This window comes from Myotis nattereri (assembly GCF_964212035.1).
Source record: "Myotis nattereri genome assembly, chromosome: 15".
NCBI classification, from domain to species: Eukaryota; Metazoa; Chordata; class Mammalia; order Chiroptera; family Vespertilionidae; genus Myotis; species Myotis nattereri.
Window position 1 is genome coordinate 6,000,327 of NC_138090.1, and position 26,932 is coordinate 6,027,258.

Here is a 26,932-nt window from a genome sequence, read left to right on the forward strand (position 1 = left end):
GGTCACCGAAAGAACATTATTTCCAAAATTCAGGCTACAGGTGTAGAAGCTCCCCCGTTGTGGTCTCTGCCCACTCCCACCAGATACTAAGGTACCTTTTTGGCCATAAACACCTTTTGTAGAATTACCCCTAAGCTCCCCCATATCCTAGAGGCTGGATGGCCTTCCCTTCACAGCTCAATATGCTCTGTTTGGGGTGACATCCTGGCTGTGTCCTGGGCAAGGAGCTTGGTGAAGAACGCCACTTCCTCATCTTTCAGCTTCTGGGCTGCCTGGGTGGGTATGCCAATCTGCAGGTACCCTTCCTTCTGGTCATACACAGGCCAATGGGGTAGCCCCTCCCCATTTGGGTTCCTGGAAACAGAAAAAACGTCAAATAGAAAAGCCCCAACGCAACTGTGTGGTCCCATCAACTCCCAGAGATTTGTAGGGACACCCCCCCACCTCAGCTTCATCTCTCCCAAAAGACTCAGATGCCCCCATAAGCAGGGACCTCCCCATCTCCTGGGAAGCCGGTCCCTTTGAGAGCTCTCATGTCACAGGTCTCAGGGCCAGGAGTTTGACCATCAGTGTCAGAAGCTACCCCTCCCACCAGATACGCCCTGCCCCCCCCCCCCCAGCCCTGCTCTGGCTGCTCACCCATTCCGAGCGAAGTTGGCCCAGAATTTCATCACCATCTTGCTGAGTTTGATCTCCTCTTCGGAGGCGCCGTCTGCAGGGAAAAGGAGGAGAAGTCTTTGCTACTCCACGTGTGGTCGTGGGCCGGCAGCAGCCACACCACTTGAGTGCTTGTTGGAAATTCAGAGTCTGAGCCCCGACTCCAGACCCACAGCAGTGAGAGCTGTGTTTTAAGAGGACACTGGGTGGTCCGTGTGCACTTGGGTTAGCCTGGGTCGTCTGTGTGCACTTGGGTTAGCCTGGGTGGTCCGTGTGCACTTGGGTTAGCCTGGGTGGTCCGTGTGCACTTGGGTTAGCCTGGGTGGTCCGTGTGCACTTGGGTTAGCCTGGGTGGTCCGTGTGCACTTGGGTTAGCCTGGGTGGTCCGTGTGCACTTGGGTTAGCCTGGGTGGTCCGTGTGCACTTGGGTTAGCCTGGGTGGTCCGTGTGCACTTGGGTTAGCCTGGGTGGTCCGTGTGCACTTGGGTTAGCCTGGGTGGTCCGTGTGCACTGGACGCTGGGGCGGTGCCCCACCCCCCCCCTCCCTCTTCAGAGTGGAAAGGCCACCCCCAGGGGATCCCCTACAGCCACCCGCCTCCCAGGATTGTCCTTCTGGGGTGTGTTTTCGATCTCAGCCACCCACTCACATTTTCATTGGATCTGAAAAATAACAGAATTGCAATGACCCTAAGCAGTCATCCAGTCAGGATATGGCACTGCTGTGCCCCAAACAGGCCTGAGGTGGGTCACACGCAAGTGGTCCATCTCTGCTGATAGTTACGGTATTAAAGACATTTAGGATTATGACCCTTTAGAGAAAGGTTGTCTCTAAAAGATCATATTCCTAAATATATTATATTTATAAAAATATGAGCTTTAAATAGATAGATAGTTGGGTAGATACACAGAGGGATGTATGTTAGCCATGATTGAAGGTTAACACCAATTCTAGCCTTACTCTGACACTCTGATAGACCCTTGTGAGTGGGACCTGACTGGGGACATTCTAGCCCGTGAGCAGGCCCTGTCTTACTGACGCCCATTGTGCACGGCAGAGCAAGAGAGAGGGGACCTTTGTCGTTCAACCTGTCATGGTAAATTTGGGAAATGAAGTGTCAGAGAAAAGAAGAAACCTGCCCAAGGCCACCAAACCGAGCCCTGACCCCAGATCCCCCTACCTCCAAGGGCCATCACCTTTTAAAAATGGAGCCCCGAAGACTGAGAAGAGTTCATCCCCGTGGTCCCCTATCACCGTCTTGGGCCTCGTGTCTGCCGAGAAGCTTGGGCGATACCGAAACTCATACATGTAGGTGGGGGCGCCGGCATCTGAGAAGACATGATTGACACACGTTCATTTTACCCGTTCCACACCTGCACGGTGTCTAGGCCTCCGGGGGCCCTGAGCACCCAGGGAATTAGTGGCACGCCTGGGTCCTGAGCACAAAAAAAAAAACAACGTGAACAGCAGCTGCCCTTGTGAGTGCCACGGTGTGCTGGAGAGTGTCCCACACGTGAGGGATCCGCATCATGGACACCTGAGATTCTAAAAAGGGTCCTGGAATGTAGACTAGGTGAAGAGGGACCCTAGAAAAGGAAGAACCCAGAAGGAACACCTCCTCTCTAGGTGACCTCACACCCCACCCACACAGCTCTGGGTCAATGCCATAATTCCCGTGATAGACCTAACACACACAGGGATGGACAAGAGCTGACCACAGACATGGAATTCTCCAGAACACCTGCCCCCACACCTGCCACTGCTCACCACTTTCACTTTGCTGGTTACAGACAACACTCCTGATCCTATGCTTGGTTTCACTCCTCCCCCGGCTCCACTGGATTTGAACTTGGAAATCTTCCAAGAAACATCTTCCAAGATTAGCCATCCAGCCCCACAGACCCCATCATTCCAGGTGAGGAGCGCCAGTGGCAGATGCTGTTGGTGCCTCACCGTATCCCTACTTCTGGGCTTGCCAGCCCAGCTTCACCTCCAGCGTCTGCAGCTCTTGGCCTGAGGTCTTCAGCCAACAGAGACCACTCTGCCCTAAGTACAGCAGGCCAGAGCCCTAGGGAAGGAGCCACCCCTTGGGAACAGCCTTTAACCAACAACTGATGCAGTTGGAGGCTAAGTACCCCAGCTCCCTCATCGCTCAGGTGACCCTGAGACACGTCTTCTACTGGGCCCCAGAGCACCGGCTCCAGGTGCCCACGGGGCACACGTGCTGGACCGTGCAGCAAGCCTGGCTCCCTCTCCTTCCCACGCCACTTCTCCACTCCTCTCCTGGTGTCCCTGGGGTCTCCTCCAAATAAACTAGCGGCATTTGGATCCTTTTCTCAGAGTCCACTTCTGGCAGAAACCAAAACAGGACAGCGTCCCACGCCAGGCCACATGGAACCAGCCTCGGAGACCTGTCTATGCTGAGGGGTGGGCTGGTGGTTGGGGGCAGGTGGGTGGGGTTGGTGTCCCTTCCTGTCCAGTCTCTGGGACTCACCTCTGTGGCCACGCGCCACAGTCACAGCTGGGACACCAAATACCACATCTCCCAGCAAATCCAAGAACCGGTCTTTCTTTTTGACAGGGTCATCTGTCCCTCCTAAATACTTCTCAATGACCGCTGGGATCAGTGCCTCAGGGATGTTCTGAAATGGAACCAAGAGTGAAAGGGGCTGCCACCCCGGTTCGGCGACATGGCTTCTCCCGCCAGTGAGCACGGCTGTCAAACCCTCCCTCCCACAGTGTCCACAGTGATGCTCTCAAATCCTGTGCAAACCCACCCTCCCCCAGTGGGAATGTAGGAAAGGCCAAAAGTTGGAAGAAAACCCTCTGGCCCCAGTCTTCATTCTGCCATTTAAGTGCTCAGTGACCTGGGGCAATCCCCTGTCCCTCCGCGGGTCTCAGCCCATCCCAGGAATTCCCTAGACACTTACAGTGTGGGACCTCCACAAGAGTGACGTGGCGGTCTTCTGGTCCAGCTTGCCTTCAGAGATCGGGTAACCCATCGTCTGTTAAAACACCGGGTTAGCAGTCGTGACTCATTTGGGAACTAACGGGAAGAATCAATCTGACCAAACAACCAAACCAATGCAGGCTGGTAGACAGCTTGTCACATCTTTACGGGCAAGGTCTCTGATGAACTGGGCAAAACCAATGAATGAAAGGGACTTGTATCCAGAAACTCAAGGAGAGTGAAGAAGATGAAGTAAATGTTAAAAGAAGCCGATTCAGCCCTCTGCAATGTAATGCAAGCTAGTGTTGAAGGACAGAGCCCTGGGGGATGACACAAACCTCACAAATACCCCGCACATCTAAGATGACCCAGGAAGCCACCATCCTGTCATCATGGCTTCGTTACTTCAACATAACCTTTGAAACCGGGCTCATGTGAGAAGTGCACAACAGCTCTGCACATAACCATCCCATCCAAACCTCCGCTCTAAGAGCCTTGACCAAACTCTAACACTGCTCCCAGCAGCATAGGCTGGGTCCCTGGGTGATTGATCCCAGCCCCCTGAGAAGGCCCTGTGCGGCCAGGAGAAGGCACTGTTTGCTCCACCCAAAGCCTGTCTCTGCCCTTAGAACTGTACATCTACCACCCAAGCTGTCACTCAAGGACCTGAGAGCCGTCCCTCCAAAATGCAGACATGCAGGGGATAACTCTGCTCTCTCTCCCGGTCCCTAACTTCAGTGGGCACCTCGCTGCAACTGACACCCCTGCCTGCTGACATACACACAGGAGAGGTGTGCTTCTCCTCCAGATCAGTGCCACTTCACAAATCCAGGGGCCTGGTGTCATGGCCATCCCCCCATCACCCCTGCACGGCAGCCTTTACAGGGCTCCAGCCTTGTGCTTCAGGGTTTGAGTAGAGTTCACACTGGATCTTACCCCTGCTGCAGTAATATAACTGAATGAAACCTGTTCCTACCACTTCCACTAGTATCCGGCTTTATCTCTGACAGAAGGGAAAGCCCTTCCTAACATTTAGAAGTCAATTTTACTGCAAGAGGTAGGAAGCTGCTCTGACTCTTTCTAATTGGATGACAAAGAGCATTCCTGGAGATTTATGGAGAAACTGGAAAGCATGGAGCCCAGGGGGAGAGGCTGCAGGGCCTCAGGCCTTACTCCTGAGCTCCCCTCCTTCCCAGGGCTCAGTTTCTCCATATGCACAATAATTCTCTCTACCAGCACCGACCTTCCAAGGTTCATAGACTGGAGACAATCAGAGTTTGGTAGTGGGGGCCCCAGAACTTCACCACCCAGCTATCAGTTCCGCCATCCATGGAAGGTTTCCATGGAAATATCAAATCGTGAAGAGGGAACAGCTGCCCTGGACCCCCAGGCGTCGCTGGGTGGGTGGCGGGGGGAGGAAGAGATCCTCTGACCAGAGATGGGAGGCTGGTAGGATGGGCCAAAGGCAGGTCTCAAAGGCCCACACAGGCTCACCATTGGAAGAATCCATCCGAACTCTTGCTGGTTGATTCCGACGATGTACGGAACGGTGTTGAGCTGCTTTTCAGCTAGAAGCTCCTCCGGCATCTTCGGCAGCAGCACTCCATCAACCACAGAGGACAGGAAGGGTTGGCTCTGGGAAGAGGACATTACAGTGTCCATGCTGCCCTCCCTGCTCGCACCCACGTCCTTCTCTCAGCTCGTCTGAGCACGGCCAGCACCACACACCTGTGTGCCTGTGGGCCGTGGCACAGAGCTCAGGGTCTAACAAAGCAGCTAAGTCTGTGACCCCAGGGGATTAGCAATGGGCAGGTGATGGGGGGGATCTCCCTCAAATTGAAATATGTAAAAATATTATGTTAATATTTGTGTTTTATATAAAACTTTCAGCCTGAACTTTATGTCTATCTATATGTATCTCTCTCATGACAGTCAATTCTCATTATTCACGGTGGTTACGCTCTGTAAAGTCACTGTGGACTCTGAGTTTGTGAAACCTGAGCCACAGCTCCCAAATCCCACTGTGTACACTCAAACCACCAGCAAACTCCATCCCCAGTTCCCAGTTTCCTTTCTCCGGAACACTAGCCATCATCAAACACACTCCATATTTTATGTGTTTACTGTACTCTCTCCTCACTCTAGAGGGCCGGGGGTTGAGTCTGCTTTCTTTGCCCATGTCACTGGTCTATCCCTCCCCTCCTCCACCCACCCGCACTCCCACTCCCCGCTCAAAACTAAGGTTCCAGCACGTAGTACTCGGTGCTAATGAAATCTTTGCTGAATGACTGAATGCATTTCATTCAATCCTCAAGACACCTTCTAGGGTAAGTGCTACTGTCCCCAGAGAGAAAGCAGAGGGGGTAGGACTGGGAGACGTTGCAGAGGTAAAGGCATGGGAGCCTGGTGGCCCTCTGGAAGGTAGGAGGAGAGGAGGAAGGAGAGGGGAGGATGCTGTTGGAGTTTCCTGCGTGGCTGGGAGCAGTGTCCTCAGGACTGAGGCTCCTGGCTCCCTTCCTGGTGACCCTGCACATAGTGGCTAATCAGCCCTGCAGCCTCGCAGGAGATCTGGGCTCCTCTGTGCAGGCTCCTGAACCCCTGATGCAGTTACCTCCCTCTCCCCGAGGTGGGAGTTTCTAGTGCAGCCTTCTCCCCCTGGGAGCAGGAAATAAAAAGAAGAAAAAATGTAGAGCCCAGCCAGCCTGGCTCAATGGTTGAGTGTCGACCTATGAACCAGGAGGTCACAGTTCAATTCCCAATCAGGGCACAAGCCGGAGTTGCAGGTTCAGTCCCCAGTGTGGAGTGTGCAGGAGGCAGCCAATCAATGATTGTCTCTCATCACTGATGCTTCTATCTCTCTCTCCCTCACCCTTCCTCTCTGAAATCAATAAAAACATATATCTTTTTTAAAAGAAAGAAAGAAAGAAAGAAAGAAAGAAAGAAAGAAAGAAAGAAAGAGAGAAAGAAAGGGAGAGAGAGAGAAAGAAAGGAAGAAAGAGACAGAAAGAAGCGAAGAAAGAAAGGAAGGAAGGAAGGAAGGAAGGAAGGAAGGAAGGAAGGAAGGAAGGAAGAAAGAAAGATAGGAAGGGTGTAGACTGGGCCAGGAGACACAGAGTTAGTGACGAAGAGCACTGGACCGGGAGTCATAGGAACAGGCTGTGGTCCGACATCTGGTCCTCCTGGCTGTGTTACCCAGGCAGGTCACTGCCCCTCTCTGGGCCTCAGCAATATAAACACAAGGAGTTACTATGCGTCCACAGGGAGCAGTCTTTCATTCATCTTCAACTGGAGCTTAAAGGTGTCAAGATTTGAAACTTGTGATCCAGAAACCAAGGGTCCTTACCTCTCGGGGGTCTCCATGTAAATCAAGACGCAAAAAATTCTGTGAAAACAAAGGCAGGGGATGTGGGTGAGAGGCTGCCTGGGAGAAAGGCCGGTCTTGGTCAGCTGCCGCCAAAGGTATCAGGGTCTCCCTCCCGGTGCCGCCCTGTCTGGCCAAGAGGAAGTGAGTAGGGCACTGGCTCCCCTGGGCATGAGCTCAGGGTCTAGCTGTGTGTGGGGGAGAGGAGCTCTGGGGAGGATTTCTGTTGTGTGTGCCTGCCCTGCCCTCCATCCATTTCTCCTTCTTGTTCCCCAGGCAACAACACCCGCTTTTTAAGGGGGCCTCCCTCATCCTCACTCCATGAGTCCAGACATGTATAGAAGACCCGGGTGCTCCATCTTCCTGACCACAGAGATTAGCTCATGGATTGGCACGGGGCCCATGTCAGGACAGTAGACATTACCCCAAACTCTTGCTACAATTATTGGGAAAGGGGGTTTCTAAGCAGATCGGATATATGTCTAGACTAGAGTGTTGCCGTTGCCTTGAACCTCCCCAGGGGACCAACCTGCCTGAGAGAAAACCAACACTAAGAGGCAAAAGTTGAGGGGTAGAGACAGATTCTCAATACTAGATGTGTGCCTGGGTCCAGCCATGCCTGAAGCCATCTACTCCTGAACTTTTCAGTCACCTGAAGGTTGTGTGACAACACATTCCTTTTTCTCCTAAAGACACTTTGCAAAGAGTTTTCCCATCTTGCATCGGATAGTTCTCACTCATGTAACCTCACTGAAATTCACCCCACCCCTTGCTTCTCTCTGTATATGCTCAACACTACTGTGCTGGTTGTCACCCTACATGGTAGCTAACAGGTCTGACTAGTAGTAGAAACTAACCAGTAGGGTCCCTTCATTATGGGTTGTAATTCTACAGACCAGGTGTTTATGGGGTGTGTGTGTGTGTGTGTGTGTGTGTGTGTGTGTGTGTGTGTGTGTTGGGAGAGTGGATAAACATGGAAAGACTTCCACATGATCCCAGAAAGTCTCAGAAGGGTAACATGGGTTCTCTGAGTTTTCCCCAAGTGACCAGTCCTCCCCTTAGAACCTTACAAGCTGGGTCCTCTTGTGCCACCTGGAATAAATGTGTCTCTTTCCAGGCATCAGGAAACAGCTGTGTTTTAATTCCTTCAAAACACTGGTCATCTTTATTGAGTCTGAGAAACCGGAACCCAAGCCCTAAGACTGCCCTGCGTTCAACCCATGGACACAGAGTGGAGCTCCACGTGAGAGGCCTGCCTTGGGGGCCCAGGAATGTCTCCGGAAGCCCATAGGGTCCAAATAGCAAGTGCAGGGACTCAGGTTACTTTTGGGCTCACACTCACCCCATCTTTGAAAAAAAGGGAAGAGTTCCCATTGGCCCTAGATGCTATATTCTCTGGGTGTCTGTCCCTGTAATGACCCATGCCATAGCCCCCCTTCAGTCCTCAAATGTCAACTTCTCTATGAGTTATCCCTGCTGATTGTAATGAATGAGTCTCTTCTCTGTACTCCCACCACATTGGCGGATGGATGGATGAATGGATGGATGGCTGGATGGCTGGATGAATGAATGGACTGATGGATGGATGGAGTGATGGATGGATAAATGGATGGATTTGGTCAATACATGGAATATGGGTGCACTGGATGGTTGAGTGGATAAAAGGGTGATAACTAGTATATACATGATTAAGGGATCATTGATTTTAGAGGGATGTATGGTGAAGTAAAGATATATGGTGGCTGGATGATGCATGAGCGATTAATAATAGATAAATGAAAGTTATGGATAGATTGATATTAGGATGAGGAAAGGATATTGATGAACTGGATGTATGTGTAGAGGGATAGACATAATATGATGATGAATGGATGGATGGTCAGCCAAGGATCACAACTGAGGCAGGGTCTTAGAAAATCTAGAACCTTGAGCCACCACTGGGTCATAACTGATCATTTCTAAATTAAGCAATAATCATTTTGACAACCTTTCTGAAATCTTTGTTCTTGATATCCCCCTTCCCCACATTCAGGATGGTAGTTACCTCTAGGAGTAAATAGTGTCTAATTTGTTTAAAAATATATCTCTGAAAATAAGAATGGCGCCATAGTACATTTTGACCGAGCTGGAGGATTATTACACGATTGACCACTATGTTAGTTTTTGACTTTGCTAACATTTCAGGCATTTCATAATAAAAGAGAAGAAAAGAAATTCCCTATTTAGGTTGAGGGGTGCCATTACTCCAGAGAGGAGAGACCCTGTCCCGGGCAGTGTTTCTGAGACAAGGGAGCAGCTGAGATGATAAATCCTGGGGCCAAGTTCCCAGGGCAGTGGTGGGGCGGGGGGGTGGGGGGCCTGTGTGGAACATGAATGGAGGCACCTACCATCTTCAGCGATGTCTCCAGGAGCTCGTCTTCTGACTTCTGGCGCAGGCAGTGCACCATGACCGCCGAGGTGGTGGTTTTACAGCCGGCAAATGTAGCAATTTGCTGCAGAAATCACAGGGACAGCAGCATTCAAGAGCCATGTCCCTCCTGTCAACCAGTCGATGTTCCATCCCAACCTCAACTTCTAAAGGCACCGGGGGGGGGGGGGGGGGGCAGGGTGGTAGCAGACATTTCTCTGGACCAGCAGGCGTGGGCCCTGGGCCTCAGTCATGCCAATTCTGACACCTCTGTGCCAGTTTCCTTCTCTCTCTTAAAATGAGCCAAAGGCTCTCAAAGCCGGATGTCTGCAGAGGGGCAGCTTGGAGTGGGCTTTAGGGCATGGCGTCCAGAATCCCAGTGTCTGGTTTCAAATCTCGGCTCATCCTCTCACCAGCCTTTGGCCTCTGTCTAGGGAACCGTGCACAGTGTGGCCAGAGGAGAGGTTGAAACAGAGAGAAGAAAGCAGGCTCCTCCATGGCAGGCCGTGGAGAGGGTACTTTAAGGGGAGCTTGGGAGAAGGTGCTATGAAGAATAAAAAGCCTTAAATTCCCTTCGTTGGCCAATTTCTAGTTCCTGTGTGACAGCAGAATCTGCCCCATCTCTGCCACCTATTTCCTCTCAATAAATCCCGCCTTTCCTGACTTAAGCCTGGCCAAGTGGACTTTTGCTGTTTACAACCAAAGAGTTCTGGAAAACCTCAAAATTCTCACCGTCTTCGTTTCCTCCCCTCCTCTCTACCAGCCAGCCCCTTTCAGCCTGGAGGCAGCCTCCACTGAGCCACGAACCAGGAAACCACTCTCAAAGCCCAAATAAAACGCTCCCACCCCAGAGCCCCATGGGCACTCATCAGCAGACCCCACCCCGCCCCCGCCACAGGTTGGGCTCCCTTCCTTGAATCCCTAACAGTCTCCAGATAAAGACAAAGTCCTCCCCTGGGTCCCAGGCAGCAGGGCCCCTGCCAATGTCCCCAACCTCAGCTCACTCCAGGTTCCCTCTGCTCTTTCTGCTCTGGCCTCATCAGTCTCTCTCTCTCTCTCTGTCTCTCTCTCTCTCTCTCTCTCTCTCTCTCTCTCTCTCATCTCTCTCTCTCCCTCTCTCTCTCTCTCAGACACTTCCTCCTGCCACAGGACATTTGCACACGTCCCTCCCCTTCCTCGGACATTCATTTCTCACCAAGCACATTATGCTCATCCTGGGGATCTCATGTTAGTGATCACTTTCTTCAGGGAGCCTTTCCCCTACACCCTGGACTAAGGGCTCCTTCTGAACTCTGTCATGATGTTAAGTACCTCTCCTTCCTGCTCCTGCCATGACTGACATTGTATGACTGTGTGATTATGTAGCCGTTAAAACGTCCCCTTCATTAAATGGAAGCTACACAAGACTGCTAGGTGTCTTGCTGTATCAAAATTATTTGTTGCCCGGCCAGCATGGCTCAGTGGCTCAGCGTCGACTTATGAACCAGGAGGTCACCGTTTGATTCCCAGTCATGGCACATGCCTGGGATGAAGGCTCGATCCCCAGTGAGGGGCCTCCTGAAGGTAGCCAATCAATGATTCTCTCTCATCATTCATGTTCCTATCTCTATCTTTCTCTCTTCATCTCTGACATCAATAAAAAATATGTATATTTAAAAAAATTATTTGTTGAGGTAACAAATGAATTGACGATTAAATTCTCCAAGAACCCAGCCTAGTCACAAGGCCCCTCGGGGAGAAACCACTCCAGGCCCATATGTGGCCAGGGGCAGGGTCCCCAAAACTCAGGCCCTCCGAGAGATGACACGTGGTGACAGTCCACTCCCCACGCTCTGTCCGGAGGCCCATCGTGCACACTCTGGGGAGTGTGGTCCGTGGACAGTGATGGTGCTGGCAGGCCAGTCAGGAGCCTGAGTCCCCGCTCTGCCCTGATGCCTCGCTGACCTCGGTGAGGGGCCTCTGCTCTCTGGCACAGTTTGCTCACAAGTAAAACTGGGAGGGAGGGTGAGGTGTCTCCTTGCTGCTCCACTCAGCCATTCTTCTGGGATGATCTGGGTGTGCCAGCTGAATCCCATGGCAATGCAGGCCCCCAAGGACTCCAGGGGAGCAGAGCAAAGGGGGTCAGGGCTGCCCAGCAGGAGACCTACCTGAGCTGTGGCCTTGATCTCTTTCTTCACCATGCCAGAGGTGAGGGACACACCACTCTGGGAGATGGCCCGGTGGAAGAGATTCTTGGCCAGGGGAGATAACACCTGAGGGGGGGAGCAGAGACGAACAGAGTTGAGGCTCATGGGGAAGGGTCTTCAAGAGCTTCCCTATCTCCAACCTGGCCCATTCCCTGGGCTCAGTGGACATAACAGGGCCCCGCCTGGTCTGTTCCCCAGGCTGACCCTGAGGCCCTATTTTTGTAAGACAACCTCAGCTGGTAAGAGTCAAAGAAACAGAGCAAGGAACACAACAGGAAGTGTGAGGCAAGTGCCAACTGTAACCATCAAAAGATCTGAAAGATAGTTTGGCAATTCCTGGTAACACTTTCAAGACAGACTTCTGAGTCTACATTTCCATTCCTAAGAACTCACCCTAAGCAAGGTGATCCTGGAAGCACACGATGGTGTCTGGGGTGCCCGTGCTGCTCATGATGGGGAACGCGGGCAGGGACCCCAGGTTCCAACATGATGGCATTGAGTAAATAAGCTACTTTTTAGTTCTTACCATGGAATACTATAAAAATAAAATTATGGGAGAGCTCTTCATGGTGAGGAAAATATTTATATTAGATTGTAATGTTAAGAACTTTTTTTTTATTTAAAAAAACATAGATAAATGATAGATAGATAGATAGATACATAGATACATAGATAGATGATAGGGTCAGTCACCAAAAAAAAGACTAGAAAAGTAAGTGTCAACATGTCCATGGTGACGATCCCTGGGTAATAACATTGTAGGACCACTTCCTTTCTTCTTTGGGCGTATCTGTACCTCTCCTCTTTCTCCACTTTACAAAATGTAAAAGCTTCCTCTGAGTATTTAACTATGAAAGCAAACGTGTTTTAAAATATGGTAGCAGCACAGACACTATGCTCAGCTCTGAGGCAGCTGGAGGGGTCCTGGCAGCTCCCAGCGCCTTCTCATCTGGTTCTCCGTCTTTGATTCTCTCCATGTCCTCTCCGGCCCCATCTCCCACACCAGGCTCCCAGGTCTGTCTGTGTCTCCTGTCCCATCCCCACCCCTACACCCCCCTCCCCTCCCCTCCCCCTCTCACATGTTTCCCCCAGCCCAGCTCCCTCCCGCGTTCACAGAGACTGCCTTCCTCCTTCGTGGGCGTGGACAAACCACAAAACCCCCTGTTCTTACTGAGTGCTCATGGCCTCCTGATATGTGGGTCTGGCTTGAGGCCACACAGCGACACTCAGTCCAACTCTCACAGCTGCCTCCTCTTCCTCATAATTTATACCCACCCTGCTCCCCAGGAGAAGTGAGGAGAGTCCTCATGGAGAAGGGATTAGGAACTCAACCAAGTCAGGAGGAATGTTGCAGGCTGGGGCTGGAGATGATTATGGCCCCAGGATGCTAGCGGAGCCCTGAGCTCCTCGGGGAGAGTTGGGCCATTAGCTTTCTACTATCTGCTCTGTGCAGAGTAGGGCCAGCCTTGAACCCAGGTCTTGTTAATAAAGGCCAGTGGGTCTCCCAGGGGGCCCATCTGTACCCACATCGAGGCCAGGAACACTTACAAGAACAGAGACACTTTCACCTCCCGCAGACTCTCCGAAGATGGTCACGGAGCCTGGGTCCCCTCCAAAGTTGGCAATGTTCTCCTGGACCCAGCGCAGTGCGGCCAGCTGGTCTAAGTGACCCCAGTTGCCCCGGCTGTGTTCATCCCCTGTGCTGTGGGTAAGAGAACAGTGTGGGGAGGGGGCGGGTTAGAGTCATCATGGCAGGATTCCCAGGGCAATAGCTTGGGCTGGGGGTTCTAGGTGAGCCCTCCACAACCCAGACTCACAGGTGTAGCATTGTTTGTTTAGCTCTCCATTCATTCACCTGGCATGTACTTACTGAGTATCTGCTATGTGCCAAACACTGTTCTAAGAGCCCGAAGCAAAATAGGCAAAATCTCTAAGTACACGGAGCTCACACTACAGATCGTCAACAAACAAACAGGTACATATCTACTTATATAAAAACCCTGGGTTAAGTTCATCAGAAATGGGTCTGGCGACCAAGTGGAAGGAAGTCAGTCCTGCAGGAGTTGTCTTGGAAACAGCTGCGCCCTCCCCCGAGCTGTTTCCTAGAGCTGTTTCTGGTGAGGGTGGGGTTTGAGGCAAGAACCCACCCTCGGAACATGTACCCACTGAATCCTGGGTCGATTAGCCAAGGGCTGCGCCCTCCCTGAGCTCTTTCCCAGAACTATTTGGGTGTAACATCAAGCCAGAACCGTGACCAAGCAGAAGGAAGTCAGTCCTGCAGGGGTTGTCTTGGCAATGGCTGCACCCTCCTCCAAGCTATTTCCAGGAGATGTTTTCAGTGAGGGCGGGGTTTGAGGCAGGACCCCGCCCTAGAAGCGTGGACCCACTGAATCCTGGGTCCTTTTGCCAAGGGCTGTGCCCTCTTGAGTTGTTTCCCGTGTGGCCTGAGGGAAGAACCCACCCTCAGACCACCAGGAGCACCCAGCAGCAGTCAGTCCTGGGTTGCTGAGGTGGAGGCCACGGCATGGTAGAACTCTGGTTCTGGCCCATCAGGGGGCATGGCCGACCTTCAATCCAGATCCTGACAGTAGAAAGGAGGGAGCCCCATTCCTCACAGAATCCGCTGTTGGATAGCTTGCTGTCAGTGGCCTGCAAGCCAGGAACCCCATTCTCCTGCACCCCAGACCCTGACCACAGGGAGGAGGGAGCCCCTTTCCTCAAGAAATCAACAGGTGGCCAGTTTGCTGTCAGGGGCCTGCCAGCTACCAATCCTATTCACCTGCACCCTGGCCCCTGACAGCAGGGAGGAGAGAATATGTTTAAAGACCAACTACTGGAAAAAAGTACCTCTGAAGCCAAAAGAAGCCATTGTTGGTAACAGAATAGAGAGTTAGAAACATTGATGAAAGAGAAACATTGACCAACTGCCTCCTGCACACTCCCCTCTGGAGATGTGCCCGCAACCAAGGTACATGCCCTTGACTCCGCACTGGGGATGTGCCTGCAACCAAGGTACATGACCTTGACCGGAATCTAACCCAGGACCCTTGAGTCTGCAGGCCGATGTTCTATCCACTGAGTCAAACCAGTTAGGGCAATTAATTCCCTTTTAATGTGCACAAATTTCGGGCACCAGGCTACTAGTAAGAATATAACACCAGTTGGCAAAAATGCTCTCAGGATAAATCAAACAGGGTCAGAAAAAAGACAGGGGTGGGGCAGTGGGGTCTTATTTCAGATCAGATGTCTAGGGAAGGCTTCTCGGAGGCAGCCGCATGGGAGTAGAGATTTGAATGAATGAGCACAAGAATCTTGCAAATATCCAAAGAAAGGAATTCCAGGTGACAGAGATAGCACGTGAAAAGGCCCCAGGGTCCAGTGAAGAAAAGTGTGAATGCAGAACATGCAGCCAAGAGAAGGAAGTATTTCAAAGAGGTGTGAGGGGTCATGTGTGGATGCTGCCACGGTTGGGCCCACTGATGGTGGGTCATTGGAGACCTCCACCAGAACAGTCCAGTGGCATGGTCTGAGTAGAAACCTGACTAGTGTAGGGAGAGGAGAGACTGGAAGGAGAGAAGGCGTGGAGAGCTGATGGAGCAGTTTTATGTAACGGGGAGCAGAGAAATGGGCCGGGGGGTGGGGAGGGGGGGCGGTGAAAGAGATGAAGAGTCTCAATGAGGGCATTGCATGCTGGGACATGACTCCCCTAATACCCTCCTCCAGCCCTACAGGTCTTTCCAGTGAGTGTCCACCCCACCGCCTGTCCATCAGCCATCGCAGGGTCCAAGGTCCTGGGACCAGTGCATTGAGAAAACCTACAAGTAACTCTGCCCTAAGGAACCCTGGCTCCTGTCTGCATGGATATTCCATCAGAAGACTCTAGCCTTGGCTTATGCACGTGCTAAATGCAGAAGCAATCAGGGCGAGTGACCACGACATTCCTCCTGGGAGGGTCTTCCTAGGGAATCAGATGCTCTGACACCTCCCAGCTCCAGCCACACGTTCCCTCACCCAGAAGCATTCACTGAGCTCCCGCCAAAGTCTGCCCTTTCCTCCTCCCCATGAGAGGGGAGGTGTTGAACCTGCCGCTCTAACTGCTGTGCTGCTGTCATTCCCCAGGTGTGCTGTGTGCTGTGGCAGCACAGGTAAACAGGAGGTGAGCATTTCAGAGGCGGGAACATTTGAGTTGGGCCTTATGGGATGCATAGGAGTGGGTCAAGTAGAACAGGCAAATCAGGCAGAGGAAACAGCACATGCAAAAGCTCCGAAGCAGGTGGACCAGCGTGGTTGGGAAATGAGACAGTGTGTGGAGCCCAATTATGAAGGGATTGGGATGCCTTCCTGGGGATCTTGCCGGGGTCCAACCCCAGCAGGTCCAGGGGTTCCCAAAGGTGTAGACGGAGTCGGCGAAGAAGGAATGACACGGAGACAGCGTTCAGTTGATCAGCAGCCTAGCCAGGATCTCCAGCCAAGTTCTGGTCTCGATCTCCAGAGAGGTTCTGCTTAGGATCTCCAGCCAGGTTCTGTGTCCATTTTCTCTTGCTAGGTTCTCCAGATTCTCCAGCCAGGTTCTGTAGCCATGTTCCCTCGCTAGGTTCTCCAGCCAGGTTCAGTCACCAGATTCTAGTCAGGTTCTCTTGCCAATTTCTGTAGTCAGGTTCAGTCCAGGATCTTTTGCCATGTTCTCTCGCTAGGTTCTGTCTCTAGGTTCTGAGGCCAGTTTCTGTCCAGGATCTTTTGCCATGTTCTCTCCAGCGAAGTTCTTCTGTCTCTAGAGAACGTTCTGTGTAGGTTCTGTGCCTAGGTTCTGTCTCTCTCGGTTCTGTGTTCTAAGTTCTGTGTTCTAAGTTCTGTGTTCTAAGTTCTGTGTGTAGGTTCTGTCTTCTTCGTTCTGTCTTCTTACATCTGTATTTATACCAGTTGATTCCAATCCTATCAATCTCTATTCCAAAGGTTAGGGCGTTTCTTATCTCCATTCCAGGGAGTAAAGATTATGTAGCTTAAGCATGACTGTTCATAATTAAAGTGATTAATTACCCTCCTGGCACTTAGGTAAGAGGTTTTATTCCCTCCCTAACTTCAGGGGAAAATCCCTACCTGGGGAAACAACCTTTCTCAGAGACCTTGGTTAAAACACATAGTGCCAAGAAGGTGAACAAACATATTAAGAACAGTATGCCATATATGCCAGGTCCCTTGAAACAGTAAGCATGGACCGGCTCCCGGCAGGACCTGACATGACATGATCAGAGCTGGGTCCTGCCACCCTCACTTCAAGGGCCCATGTGCTGTGCGGAGTCCAATATCTTACCTGAAGAATCCCCAGATGCCCAGGCGGTACTGAATGATCACCACCACCACGTTTTCATGGGCAGAGAGGGCCAGCCCGTCATAGGTTGATGCCCCGCCCACCAAAAGAGCACCTCCATGGATCCACACCATCACCTGGACAGGGAGGAAGCAACCACACAGGTCACAGATAGGAGCAGAGCTGGGAAGAACCTCCAAGGGTTGTCTGGTTGATCAGGACTGAAGGAGGCTGTTCTCTGAAGCTCATCAGCCCCCAGCAAAGGTGAGGCAGGCAATTGCTCTCCTCCCCACTCCCCCAGCCAGGGCCAGGCCACCCCCCACCCATGCACCTGGCTGCCCCTGCCTGTCTCTCCAGCCCCAGTGCTGCCTGCTCCCAAGGCTCTTCATGCTGAGAACAGCATCATGGGAATGGCCAAGGCCAACGAGGTCATCTTCCTCAAAACACTCCCATCATCCTCATGCCTGGGCCCCTCACTGTGCTCACCACACTCTGCCTGGGCAGCCCTTGAATTTCAGCGTCATTAGTCACCTCTGTGCGGTGAATTAAAGTCCTCTCATGTGTGTGAGTGACTATCTCAAGAAGCATCCATACCCCCAGTGGTATCTCTTTCTTACAGTTCTCCCTCTGCACCCCAGAGACTGCCCCCAGCAGATCTACCCCCACCTTCTGGCTGCCCATCTCTGTGCCTCTGCGTATTGAGGAAATGTTGACTCACTGGGACATCTCCCCAGCCAAAGAAAATTAGGAAGGGAAATTAGCTCAGGAACATCTCAGATATTGAAGCAAAGACAAAGACAAAGGATAATGCTTCTTGGACTGCCCCGACTCTGCCTCCACACCTCTGTGCCACCCTGGGACACTGGTCAGAGCAGGATCTTTGCAGGTGACACACACCACCCATTGGCTCGACTTTTCAGAGAACCCTTGCCCTGGTCCTGCCAACCCAACTGGGTGGCCTCACCTTCACGGTTTCTCTGTCTGTAAAGGGAGGGTTGGGGTGTTGCCTTCTCGGTGAGGTTCCTTCAAGCTCTAACTTGACTGGAAAGCATGCCTTAGCTTCTCTGGCAATCAGATTCCTAACCTTGCAACTATCAGTAGTCACGCTTGTCCCTCTGTTCACATGAGAGAACGTGGAAAGAACTGACGATATGTTACAGATGTACAGCGAAGTCCCCGGGAGGCACCATGACTATCGCCAGGGAAAACTGAGGGATGGAAAACGTGTGTTTCCTGGGGTCACGTGGCCTGGCCAGGGAGAGCAAAGGAATCCTGGGGCCCCTGAAATATCCGTGGCTGGGACACTCCCCCCCCCCCCCCACGCTGCCTTTCTCCTCCCCAGTCCACACCAGGAGATCCCACCGACATGGAACGCACACCTTACCGGAAGCCTGCTCTTCCTCTTCAAGTCAGCAGGAGTGTAGATGTTTAGGTAAAGGCAGTCTTCGGAGAACTTGAGAGGAATGTTCTCCTTTCTGACCAAAAAGAGCTCTGAGAGCACCTGGGCTGACAGGGCATCTTGGGAGCACCTTGGGGAGGTGGGGAGAGAGATATACTCAGGTTCAGCCAGAGCTGCTCACAGAGCTGTGGCCTGGGTGCTCTGTGCCTGTGCAAAGCTGCTCTTACCAGAGAGAAGACATTGAGTGGGTAGGAAGCCATGAGCGGGGGCCCTGGGGCTCACTAAAGCCTCCCAGCATCATGTATAGCAAGAAGGTCTGGCTCCTCTCCTCTTCCTGGCAATTTCGGATGCACCAGGTCAAGGATAGGAGGCTGCCTAGCTACTGCCCACCAGGGCAATGGTAATCCTGCTCAACCTGGACACAGCCTGGCTCTGAGCTGGGCTCCCATGGAGGGTGCAGTAGGGCCATGCACCTCCACCAGGTAACCCATGTGGTCGAGTCCACAGGAGACTCCCATTCACTCAAATGGCAGAAAATGTGTGGGGCCCGTGACAGGTCAGTGGTTACATATTTGCAGGGCGACATCAGGAGAACTGCCGCAGCCCCTGGTTTCCGAGGTGACCCTGAGTGAATTTCTTCCCTGTTCTGGGCCCTCATCTGCTAGGTCTGAGTGAGGGGAGTGGTTTCTGGAAGAATCTTGCAGCCCAGACATGCTAAGAGTCTATCACCAACACATCCGTCCCAGGCGAGCGCTGTTGTTTGCCCTAATAACAGACAGTGATCAGCCGGCACAGATGACAATTGGCGAGTCCTCCCAGTGAGTCAGGCATTCATTACTCCTTGTGACCAGGTAACTAGACACAACTGGGCACTGAGAATTTGACAGGTCCTCACCCCAAAGCACTCCCACCCACACAACCTCCTGGCTCACCCCCCACTCCAAATAGAGCAAAGTCCAAGTCAGGAGAATAAATAGAGTCAGTACCTCTGATTCCCATCACCTGCTTAATTAAAAAAATATTTTTTCCAACGTACTTATCTTTTTCTAACATATTACACAACTAGAGGCCTGGTGCACAAAAGTTTGTGCACTTGTGGGGGGTCTCTCAGCCCAGCCTGTGCCCTCTCACTGTCTGGGAGCCCTCGGGAGATGCCCACCTACTGGCTTAGGCCCGGGGAGTGGGCCTAAGCTGACAGTCAGACATCCCTCTGGCAGCCCAGGAGTCCTTGGGGGATGTCCACTTGCCAGTGGGAAGCAGGCCTCAGCTGCAGTCAGACATACTTAGTGCTGCTGAGGAGGTGGAAAAGGCTCCCATCACCACCGCTGTACTGGCAGCCGTTAGCCTGGCTTGTGACTGAGCAGAGCTCCACTTGTGGGAGCGCATTGACCGCCAGGGGCAGCTCCTGCATTGAGCGTCTGCCCCTGGTGATCAGTGTGTGTCATAGTGACCAGTCATTCCCAGTCGTTCTGCTGTTAGGGTCAATTTGCATATTACCCTTTTATTACATAGGATAGAGGCCTGGTGCACAGGTGGGGGCCAGCTGGTTTTCCCTAAATAGTGTCCGGGATCGGAGTGAGGGTCCCGCTTGGGTGCCTGGCCAGCCTGGGTGAGGGGCAGAGGGCCATTTTCCAACTGGCCACAACCACTTCAGGGTGGGGGGGCCCACTGGGGAGCCTGGCCAGCTTGGGTGAGGGGCTGATGGCTGTTTGCAGGCTGGCCAAGCCCCCCAGTGGGGACCCTCACCCTATGGGTGTGTGGCCAGCGTGGGTGAGGGGCTGAGGTCTGTTTGCAGGCTGGCCACACCCTCTTCTGGGTGGGGGTCTCTACTGGGGTGACTGGCCAGCCTGGGTGAGTGGCTGAGGGCCGTTTTCAGGCTGGCCACACATCCGAGCGACCCTAGTTCCCAGCCTCTCCTTTTTTTCTTTTTTTTCCTGGGATTTATTTATCGTCTATAATTGAAACTTTGTAGCCCAGAGCGGAGCCCAGGGCCAGCAGGGCAGGCGGGAAGCTTGGCATCCTCCATCACTGGGGGCAACCCAAGCCTCCTGCTCGCTCCAGCTCAGTGGCCGCCACCATCTTAGTTGGGTTAATTTGCATACTCACTCCTGATTGACTTGTGGTCATGGCTTGTAAGTGTGGCTTGAGCATAGCGGAGGGACAGTTAATTTGCATGTTTCTCTTTTATTATATAGGCTGTATGTATTAATTTGCATGGTGTTTATCATCTATCTCTCCCAGCTGGAACACAAGCTCCATGAAGGTAGGCATATCTGTTTCATTCACTAATGGAGCCCAGGAGCCTAGAATATGCCTGGCACACAGTAGGTGCTCAATAAATACTTGTTGGGTAAAAGGCTCTAGTATGCTATGGGAGTTCTAGAATTTGTTGTTGTGGTTTATAAATATATTGTTATTGAGTTCAGAGAGGAGGGCAGAGGGAGAGAGAGATAGAAACATCAAGGATGAGAGAGAATCATTGTTCAGCTGCCTCCTGAACACCCCTTACTGGGGATCCAGCCCACAACCCAGGCATATGCCCTGACCGGGAATCAAACCATGACTTCCTGGTTCGTGGGTTGATGCTCAACCACTGAGCCAGCCGGGCTGGGCTGGAATGTTTTTAAGGATCTACCATATCTTAAGGATCCAGAACAATGGAGAAGGCACTCAAAGGTGTGCCTTGATGCTTTCCCGCATCCCTTTGAGGCAAGCGTTCCACTAGAAGATGCCAACACTTACATAGGAGGGTAGGAGGTGGTGTTCTTCACGAAGGTCCATGGCTCTGCAGGCTGCGGAGGAGCAAACCTCAGGGGTCCGAGCGGCGGCTTGGCAAAGGGGACTCCCAGGAAAACGGCCACGGGCTGTGCAAAGCCTTCTAGGCTGACATACTCCCCCAGGACCTGGCCCTGCACGGTGTCCACCACAGGGGGCGAAGGTGGGTGCCCTGTGGGTGTGGAGAGGAAATGAGGACACGCCCACGGTGAGAGGTGGGAACTGGACTCCAGGTGGGTCTTACCCCAGGTGACCCTGAAAGGGTCCCCTCAACTCCTAGGCCTCCATTTCTTCTTACGTCAAAAAGAGAGGAGGTGAACCGGCCTTCCTAACTCATAGGGTCCTAAGGAGCCCGTGGGAATTGGAGGAATCACAGCATCAAGTACAACATCAATGCAAGGAGAGCTGCTGGGTGCAGACAAGACATATGGTTTCCATGCTTAGGAGCCTCTGGAAACCATTTTCCATTGAGGTGCTGGTGCTGAGCTGCAGGAGAAAAGGGGGAGCAAGAGGCAGCCCCTCTTCGTAGCAGCCTGGACCTTGCAGGGGGAATGAGCCACATACACACTGGACCCTACTGCTGGGAAGGAAGAAGGAAGGGGTGGGTGTTATGAGGGAGGTATCCCTTAGGTGTTACAGGAGCAGAAGAGGGAGCTAGGCCTTCTGATTGGTGGCCTCATGGAGGCGGTGCCCTTTGTGCTAGGACTTGTGGGGAAGACTGAACAAGGGGAGATGGAATGGGGTGGGGGATGGGGGTTGGGGGGAGAGACAACACAAGGCAAGACCTTCCTGGGCCACAGCGATCTAAGGGGAGTGGAAAATTATCCTGGAATGAGAAGCTTCATGTCTGCCAGGCTTCAGGTGCCTGGCTAGGGGTCTGGGCTTTACACAGTGGGTACATGAGCAGAGCAGCCATGAATATTCTGGGGAACGAGAGAGCAGCACGGTCGCCGTGACATAGTTCTGGTGGCTCTGAGCAGGGTCACCGAGGGGGGAGAGAGTTTTTCCTCACTGGGCTGAATTCACCTCCTGCAGCCTCCTTATCAGCCCTGGTTCTACCTGCCATGGACCATCCTGAACTTTCAGTAAGAATGGGCCCTTCTTCCCATCTCCCCTTGCCCATCCCCGCAGCCCCAGTGCGTTCAAACATTCCCCTTCGGAAATGGTTCCTAGCCTCTCAGCCTCCAATGGCTCCCCTGCAGGTCCTGACAAAAGGCCAACATCTCTCTCAAAGTGTGTGACCAGATTAACAGCAATTAAGAAAGAGTAAATCAAATCCGGACTTAGAAAACTCCCCAGTGACACTGAAGACGCTGTTACAACAAAGGCATGTTACAAAACAGCACCCATGTCTCTGGTCATGAATAGCCAATTGCATATTAATGGGCCGTTTAGGTTGTTCTCCTTTGTTGTGGTGGCTAATGATTACAATGAGCATGGAGAGGGACTCCCTTGGAAGCGTGAGCCTCAAGCTATCAAGGAGTGGTGTCGCTGCAGGTGATGGTTTTTCTATGCATTTTCCAAGTTTTCTGCACTGAGCATAGATTCCGTTGTATAATTAGAAGGATTTTTATGAATAGATACAGTGATGTCTATAAGGAATGCTGCAGAAGGGCGTGGCCCCTGATCAGATGTGGGCGACACTGAAGGGAAAGAAGCTGAAAGAGCTGCTCCGGACCCGGAGTTCCGATTCAGACAGGTGCAGGGGAGAAGTCAATGAACTACTGGGTGAGAAGACACCACAGGAAGTGAGCCCTTCAAGACCGGAGGAGGCCAGGTGAGCGGGCCGAGTAGAGTCATCTCCCTGAAGGTGAAGGTGCAAACCACGGATGTGTGTGACGTCACTGAGGAGGCCAGTGGGAGAGAGAAGAGAAAAAGCTGCAGAGAACGCACAGGGGAAATTGTGGCTGAGGCTGAGTGGAGGGAGGCGGGCACCCTGGTGTGGGCAGGGTGGAGGTGAGCAGTGTGGAGGCCACGGGAAAACGGGTGCCACGCGGGCTGAGTGCTTCAAAGAGGGGAAGGAGGGTGACGTCTGAGAAGAAACCAGACTTGATAAGAGCCTGGCCTTTAGGAAGTCAATGATAACCTTCAAGAGACATGAAGAGCCCGGTAGCCCAATTGGCCAGGGTGAAAAAGAGGGTGACTGGTTTGGGAGACTCATGCAGTAATGGTAACAGTGGCAGTTCCCAGGTATGTTATAGGTCATGTTTACATGTTGGGCATTTCCTGTGGATCAGATGGGCATCCTGGTGCATTGAATCTTCCCCAGAGCCTTGCCAGGTAGGCAGTAGTCTGCCCATTTTACAGATGAGAACTCAGAGGAAATGGAGGCAGCCAAGAATGGGCTTTCTAAAGAGAGAAACAGGATGGCCTTGCCAGGAGGTGGCAGCAGTGAGGGAATGTTCCACTCCTAACTTGGCTCCTTTCTTACTCTGCCCTGTCACTCAGTTCCTGGCCTCGGGGAGAGCCTGCCACCAGAAAGAAATAAAGTCCAGATGGGGCTGGGCTGTCAGGGTACCGATGGCCACAGCACTGTGCGTCCAGGAGCCACAGATAGTATAACCAGGCAGAAACTTTATTTTCTTTAATCTGGCCTTTATTGTTTTTTAATATATTTTTTATTGATTTCAGAGAGGAAGGAAGAGAAAAACATCAACGATGAGAGGAAATCACTGATCAGCTGCCTCCTGCACACCCCTCACTGGGGATCGAGCTTGCAACCTGGGCATGTGCCCTTGACTGGGATCCAACCCAGGATCCTTCAGTTCACAGGCCGACACTCTATCCACTGAGCCAAGGGGCTATGGGTGGACTTTATTTTTTTTCCTATGATTCTAACTGGCCTTACCCAGCACCCTGATTCACTCAACTTCCCTCTCCCTAGCTCAATCATGTAGCCCAAGCATGTCAAACTCATGTCTGGTGGCCTGCGAGTTGGACATGCTTGATGTAGCACTCAGGACTACTGGTCAGCATCCAGCAGTCTTAGGAACAAAGTCCTGGTTCAATTGACTACTGATTCAATTTATTTAATCCTCACTTGAGAAACATGTTTGGAGAAAGGAAGGGAGGCAGGGAGGGAGGAAAGAAGGGAAACACCAATGTGAGAAACATTAATCAGTTGCCTCCTATACACGCCCTGACCTGGGATTGAACCCACAACCCAGGTATGTGCCCTGACTGGGTATCAAACCTCAACCTTTCAGTGCACAGGACGATACTCAACGGACTGAGCTGCCCCGGTGGGGCTCAATGGACTATTTAGACAGAGTTTTCAATCAAACGGAACACAATATCTTGGCCTCAGTTGTGTTTTAGCTCCAGACCCAGGAAAGCGAAACGATCCCATAGAACAAATCCTCACCATGTCTTATTTTCTGTTCTGAGACATTGACTGACATCCCAGGTATGGCTGACTCTGGAGGGACTGTCCCTGCCCCCCTTAGAGTGAACCAATTCCTAGAGATAGTCATCAAATTGCCCTTCTAGCATGCCAGAGTCTGTAACACTGCCCCCCCCCCACCCCCTCCGTCAACAGCTTCTTTCTCAGGCTACCACACCCCAGCCACTATCTTCCTGCCCTAATCACCTCAGGGACAGATCCCTGCCAACCGCCACTGAAATAGCCTATTTGCATAGCTTGCCCTGACCTGCAACCACCACCAAGGCTCTTGCCACACTTCCTCCCTCCTCCGTCTCCTGACCTATCCATTGCCTCACCTTGTGGCAATCATGGTGGTGGCCCCCTCTGCCTCTTGGAAACTGAGAGAAACAACCTATTTTCTCAATGAAGTGGCTCCTGATCTGCAGGCCCTCCAGCAGTTTCTATTAAAACAGGCCACTTTATTTTATTTTTTATTTTTGGTGCTCTTGGCCGGTATCGAACCTGGGACCCTTCAGTCCACAGGCCAATGCTCTATCCACTGAGCCAAACCAGTCAGGGCAATAAAGGACACTTTAAAACAACCCCTTCATTTAAGGATTCATCCGTGGCACTTCCTCCATCCCCAAAGAAACAACCCATTTCATCCTCAGGAGAACCCCTCCTTCCTCCCCCCCCCACCTCCAGGGAAATGTACCATCATCATACATTTAAGAGAAGGAGGCGCCCTGACTAAGGACACACACGCCTTTGGAGTCGATGTTAACATGCTGCTAAGCTGCTCTCCACGATTTGGCCACATCTGGACTAATCAGTAGGGGAAATAAACAAGCTCCTGCAGGTCCTCGTCCACAGGTGTGAGCTGAACGGTGGTCCGTGCGCCTGCCGCGTGCCCAGGGGTGGTCTCCACGGTCCCTCACCCCTGGGTCTGCTGCAGACTCGGGGATGCACTCCCATCACGCTGTTTCAGAACCGCACCTGTCACGGGTTTGGCCAGCACGCAGCTCCCACACCTCGCACCAGACAGGGATTTCCAAATGTGCCCCCTCCCCCCGCTATCTGTATTTCAGAAGGACTCACCCCAAGCTGTCCAAGCGGCCAGGGAGCCCAGGACCAGAGCCAAGCACCGCATTGTGGGAGGACAGCAGCTCCAGGGCCACAGGTCTCTGTTCAAGTGCCTCTGCCTCCAGGGGCTGTGGGTCCGCCCCTCAGCTCCCTGTCAGCAGATCCCGCCCCACTGCTGCCCTACGGCCTCATCAGGAAGCAACACAGAAGCTCCAGGTCTCCCAAAGGGCTGCTCAGGGTACAGCCAGGGCCTCTAGGCCACTCCCACCCAGAGTTGGCCCTCTTTACCCTAAGCAGCCTGGACACATCTCTCAGGTTACCCGATTATCAAACAACCTGTTACATAAGGGCTTCTCATTGGACACTTCAACCTGAGCAGGCAGTGAGCTCCCCAAGGCAGCAGACAAGGGGAGGCGGAGGTCTGGGGGTACTCAGAACAAGGCTGCAAACTTTGTGAGCAACTCTAGCCCCATAGCTGCTCAACTGGGGAACTTAGGACAAATCTCCTAGCCTCCCATGTGGGGTGTGTGTGTGAGGGATGGGGCAGGCGGGGAAGTGGTCCTCAGTCCCCAGAGGCAACTGATTCTATAAAGATTTCCCTGTCCCTAGCTGGTTTGCCTCAGTGGATAGAGCGTGAGCCTGCAGACTGAAGGGTCCCAGGTTCGACTCTGGTCAAGGGCACGCACTCAGGTACCTCTGTTTGGGCTCAGAGGCAGGGATCAACCAATCGGTGTGTTTCTCTCACATCAATATTTCTCTCTGTCTCTCCCTCCCTCTTCCACTCTCTTTAAATATCAATAGAAAAATATCCTTGGGTGAGGATAAAAAAAATTAAAAAGAAAAAAAAGGATTGCCCTAGGGTGGTGTTCCTATCTTCTATCGGGGAGGGGGGGGGGGCGGAACGGGTCATGAAGCACACCCAGATAAAGAGCACCCTTATCTCTACCCACATGGGACAAACTGGGTTGTCCTCTAAGCAGAGGCTATTTCTAATCACACCACACACACACACACACACACACACACACACACATACACACACACACACACAAGCACGGGCCTTTGCAACCTGGGAACACCGCCTGGCTGCTAGCCTCTGAAGACTGTAGGGTGCTGTATCAGCATCTTCAGAGCCCCAGGGTGAATTATTCTTCTGGTCCCACTGTTCAGCCACACCAGGGACACCAACCCGTTCTGCAAGGGCAGCCGCCTCCAGACCTCGCCCCGTTCCCGCCTGGCTCAGAGTCCTCTGCAGAAGGGATGGGTGAGGCTGGAGTCTGAAGCCAGACCGCAGCGTGGCTCCCATGCATAAGCCCCCTGCCTCACGTGAACGAGATGCAGTGTTTCTTGTGTCAGTGGGAGGCGGCTGGGAACACAGCTTTCCCTTGGGGAACTCCCTCAGGTTTCCCGTGTGGAAATGGATTATCCGGAGAGTAAAATCCTA

The 26,932-nt window shown here is 52.5% G+C and overlaps 1 protein-coding gene across 1 annotated transcript; it reads right to left on the reverse strand.

Annotated features, from left to right (window-relative positions):
- Positions 1-25,779, reverse strand: LOC308530923 (liver carboxylesterase 1-like). The gene is made up of 14 exons (XM_081107701.1): positions 25,504-25,779; positions 21,009-21,213; positions 18,252-18,396; positions 16,871-17,004; positions 13,108-13,261; positions 11,521-11,625; positions 9,354-9,458; positions 6,949-6,987; positions 5,100-5,240; positions 3,586-3,660; positions 3,150-3,297; positions 1,852-1,983; positions 640-712; positions 1-354 (listed from the first exon to the last, which is right to left on the reverse strand). The coding sequence occupies exons 1-14, from the start codon at positions 25,553-25,555 to the stop codon at positions 171-173; spliced, it is 1,692 nt and encodes a 563-aa protein (XP_080963827.1). The 5' UTR covers positions 25,556-25,779; the 3' UTR covers positions 1-170.
- Positions 25,780-26,932: the final 1,153 nt, after the last annotated feature.

What these genes read in the sequence shown, in the direction of transcription:
- LOC308530923 (XM_081107701.1), bottom strand. Translation starts at nt 25,555, where the DNA reads ATGCGGTGCTTGGCTCTGGTCCTGGGCTCCCTGGCCGCTTGGACAGCT. An exon ending in AGATCAAGGCCACAGCTCAG is followed by an intron (nt 9,459 to 11,520) that starts GTAGGTCTCCTG and finishes TGATTTCTGCAG; the next exon opens with CAAATTGCTACATTTGCCGG. An exon ending in GCCAACTTCGCTCGGAATGG is followed by an intron (nt 355 to 639) that starts GTGAGCAGCCAG and finishes TTCTGTTTCCAG; the next exon opens with GAACCCAAATGGGGAGGGGC.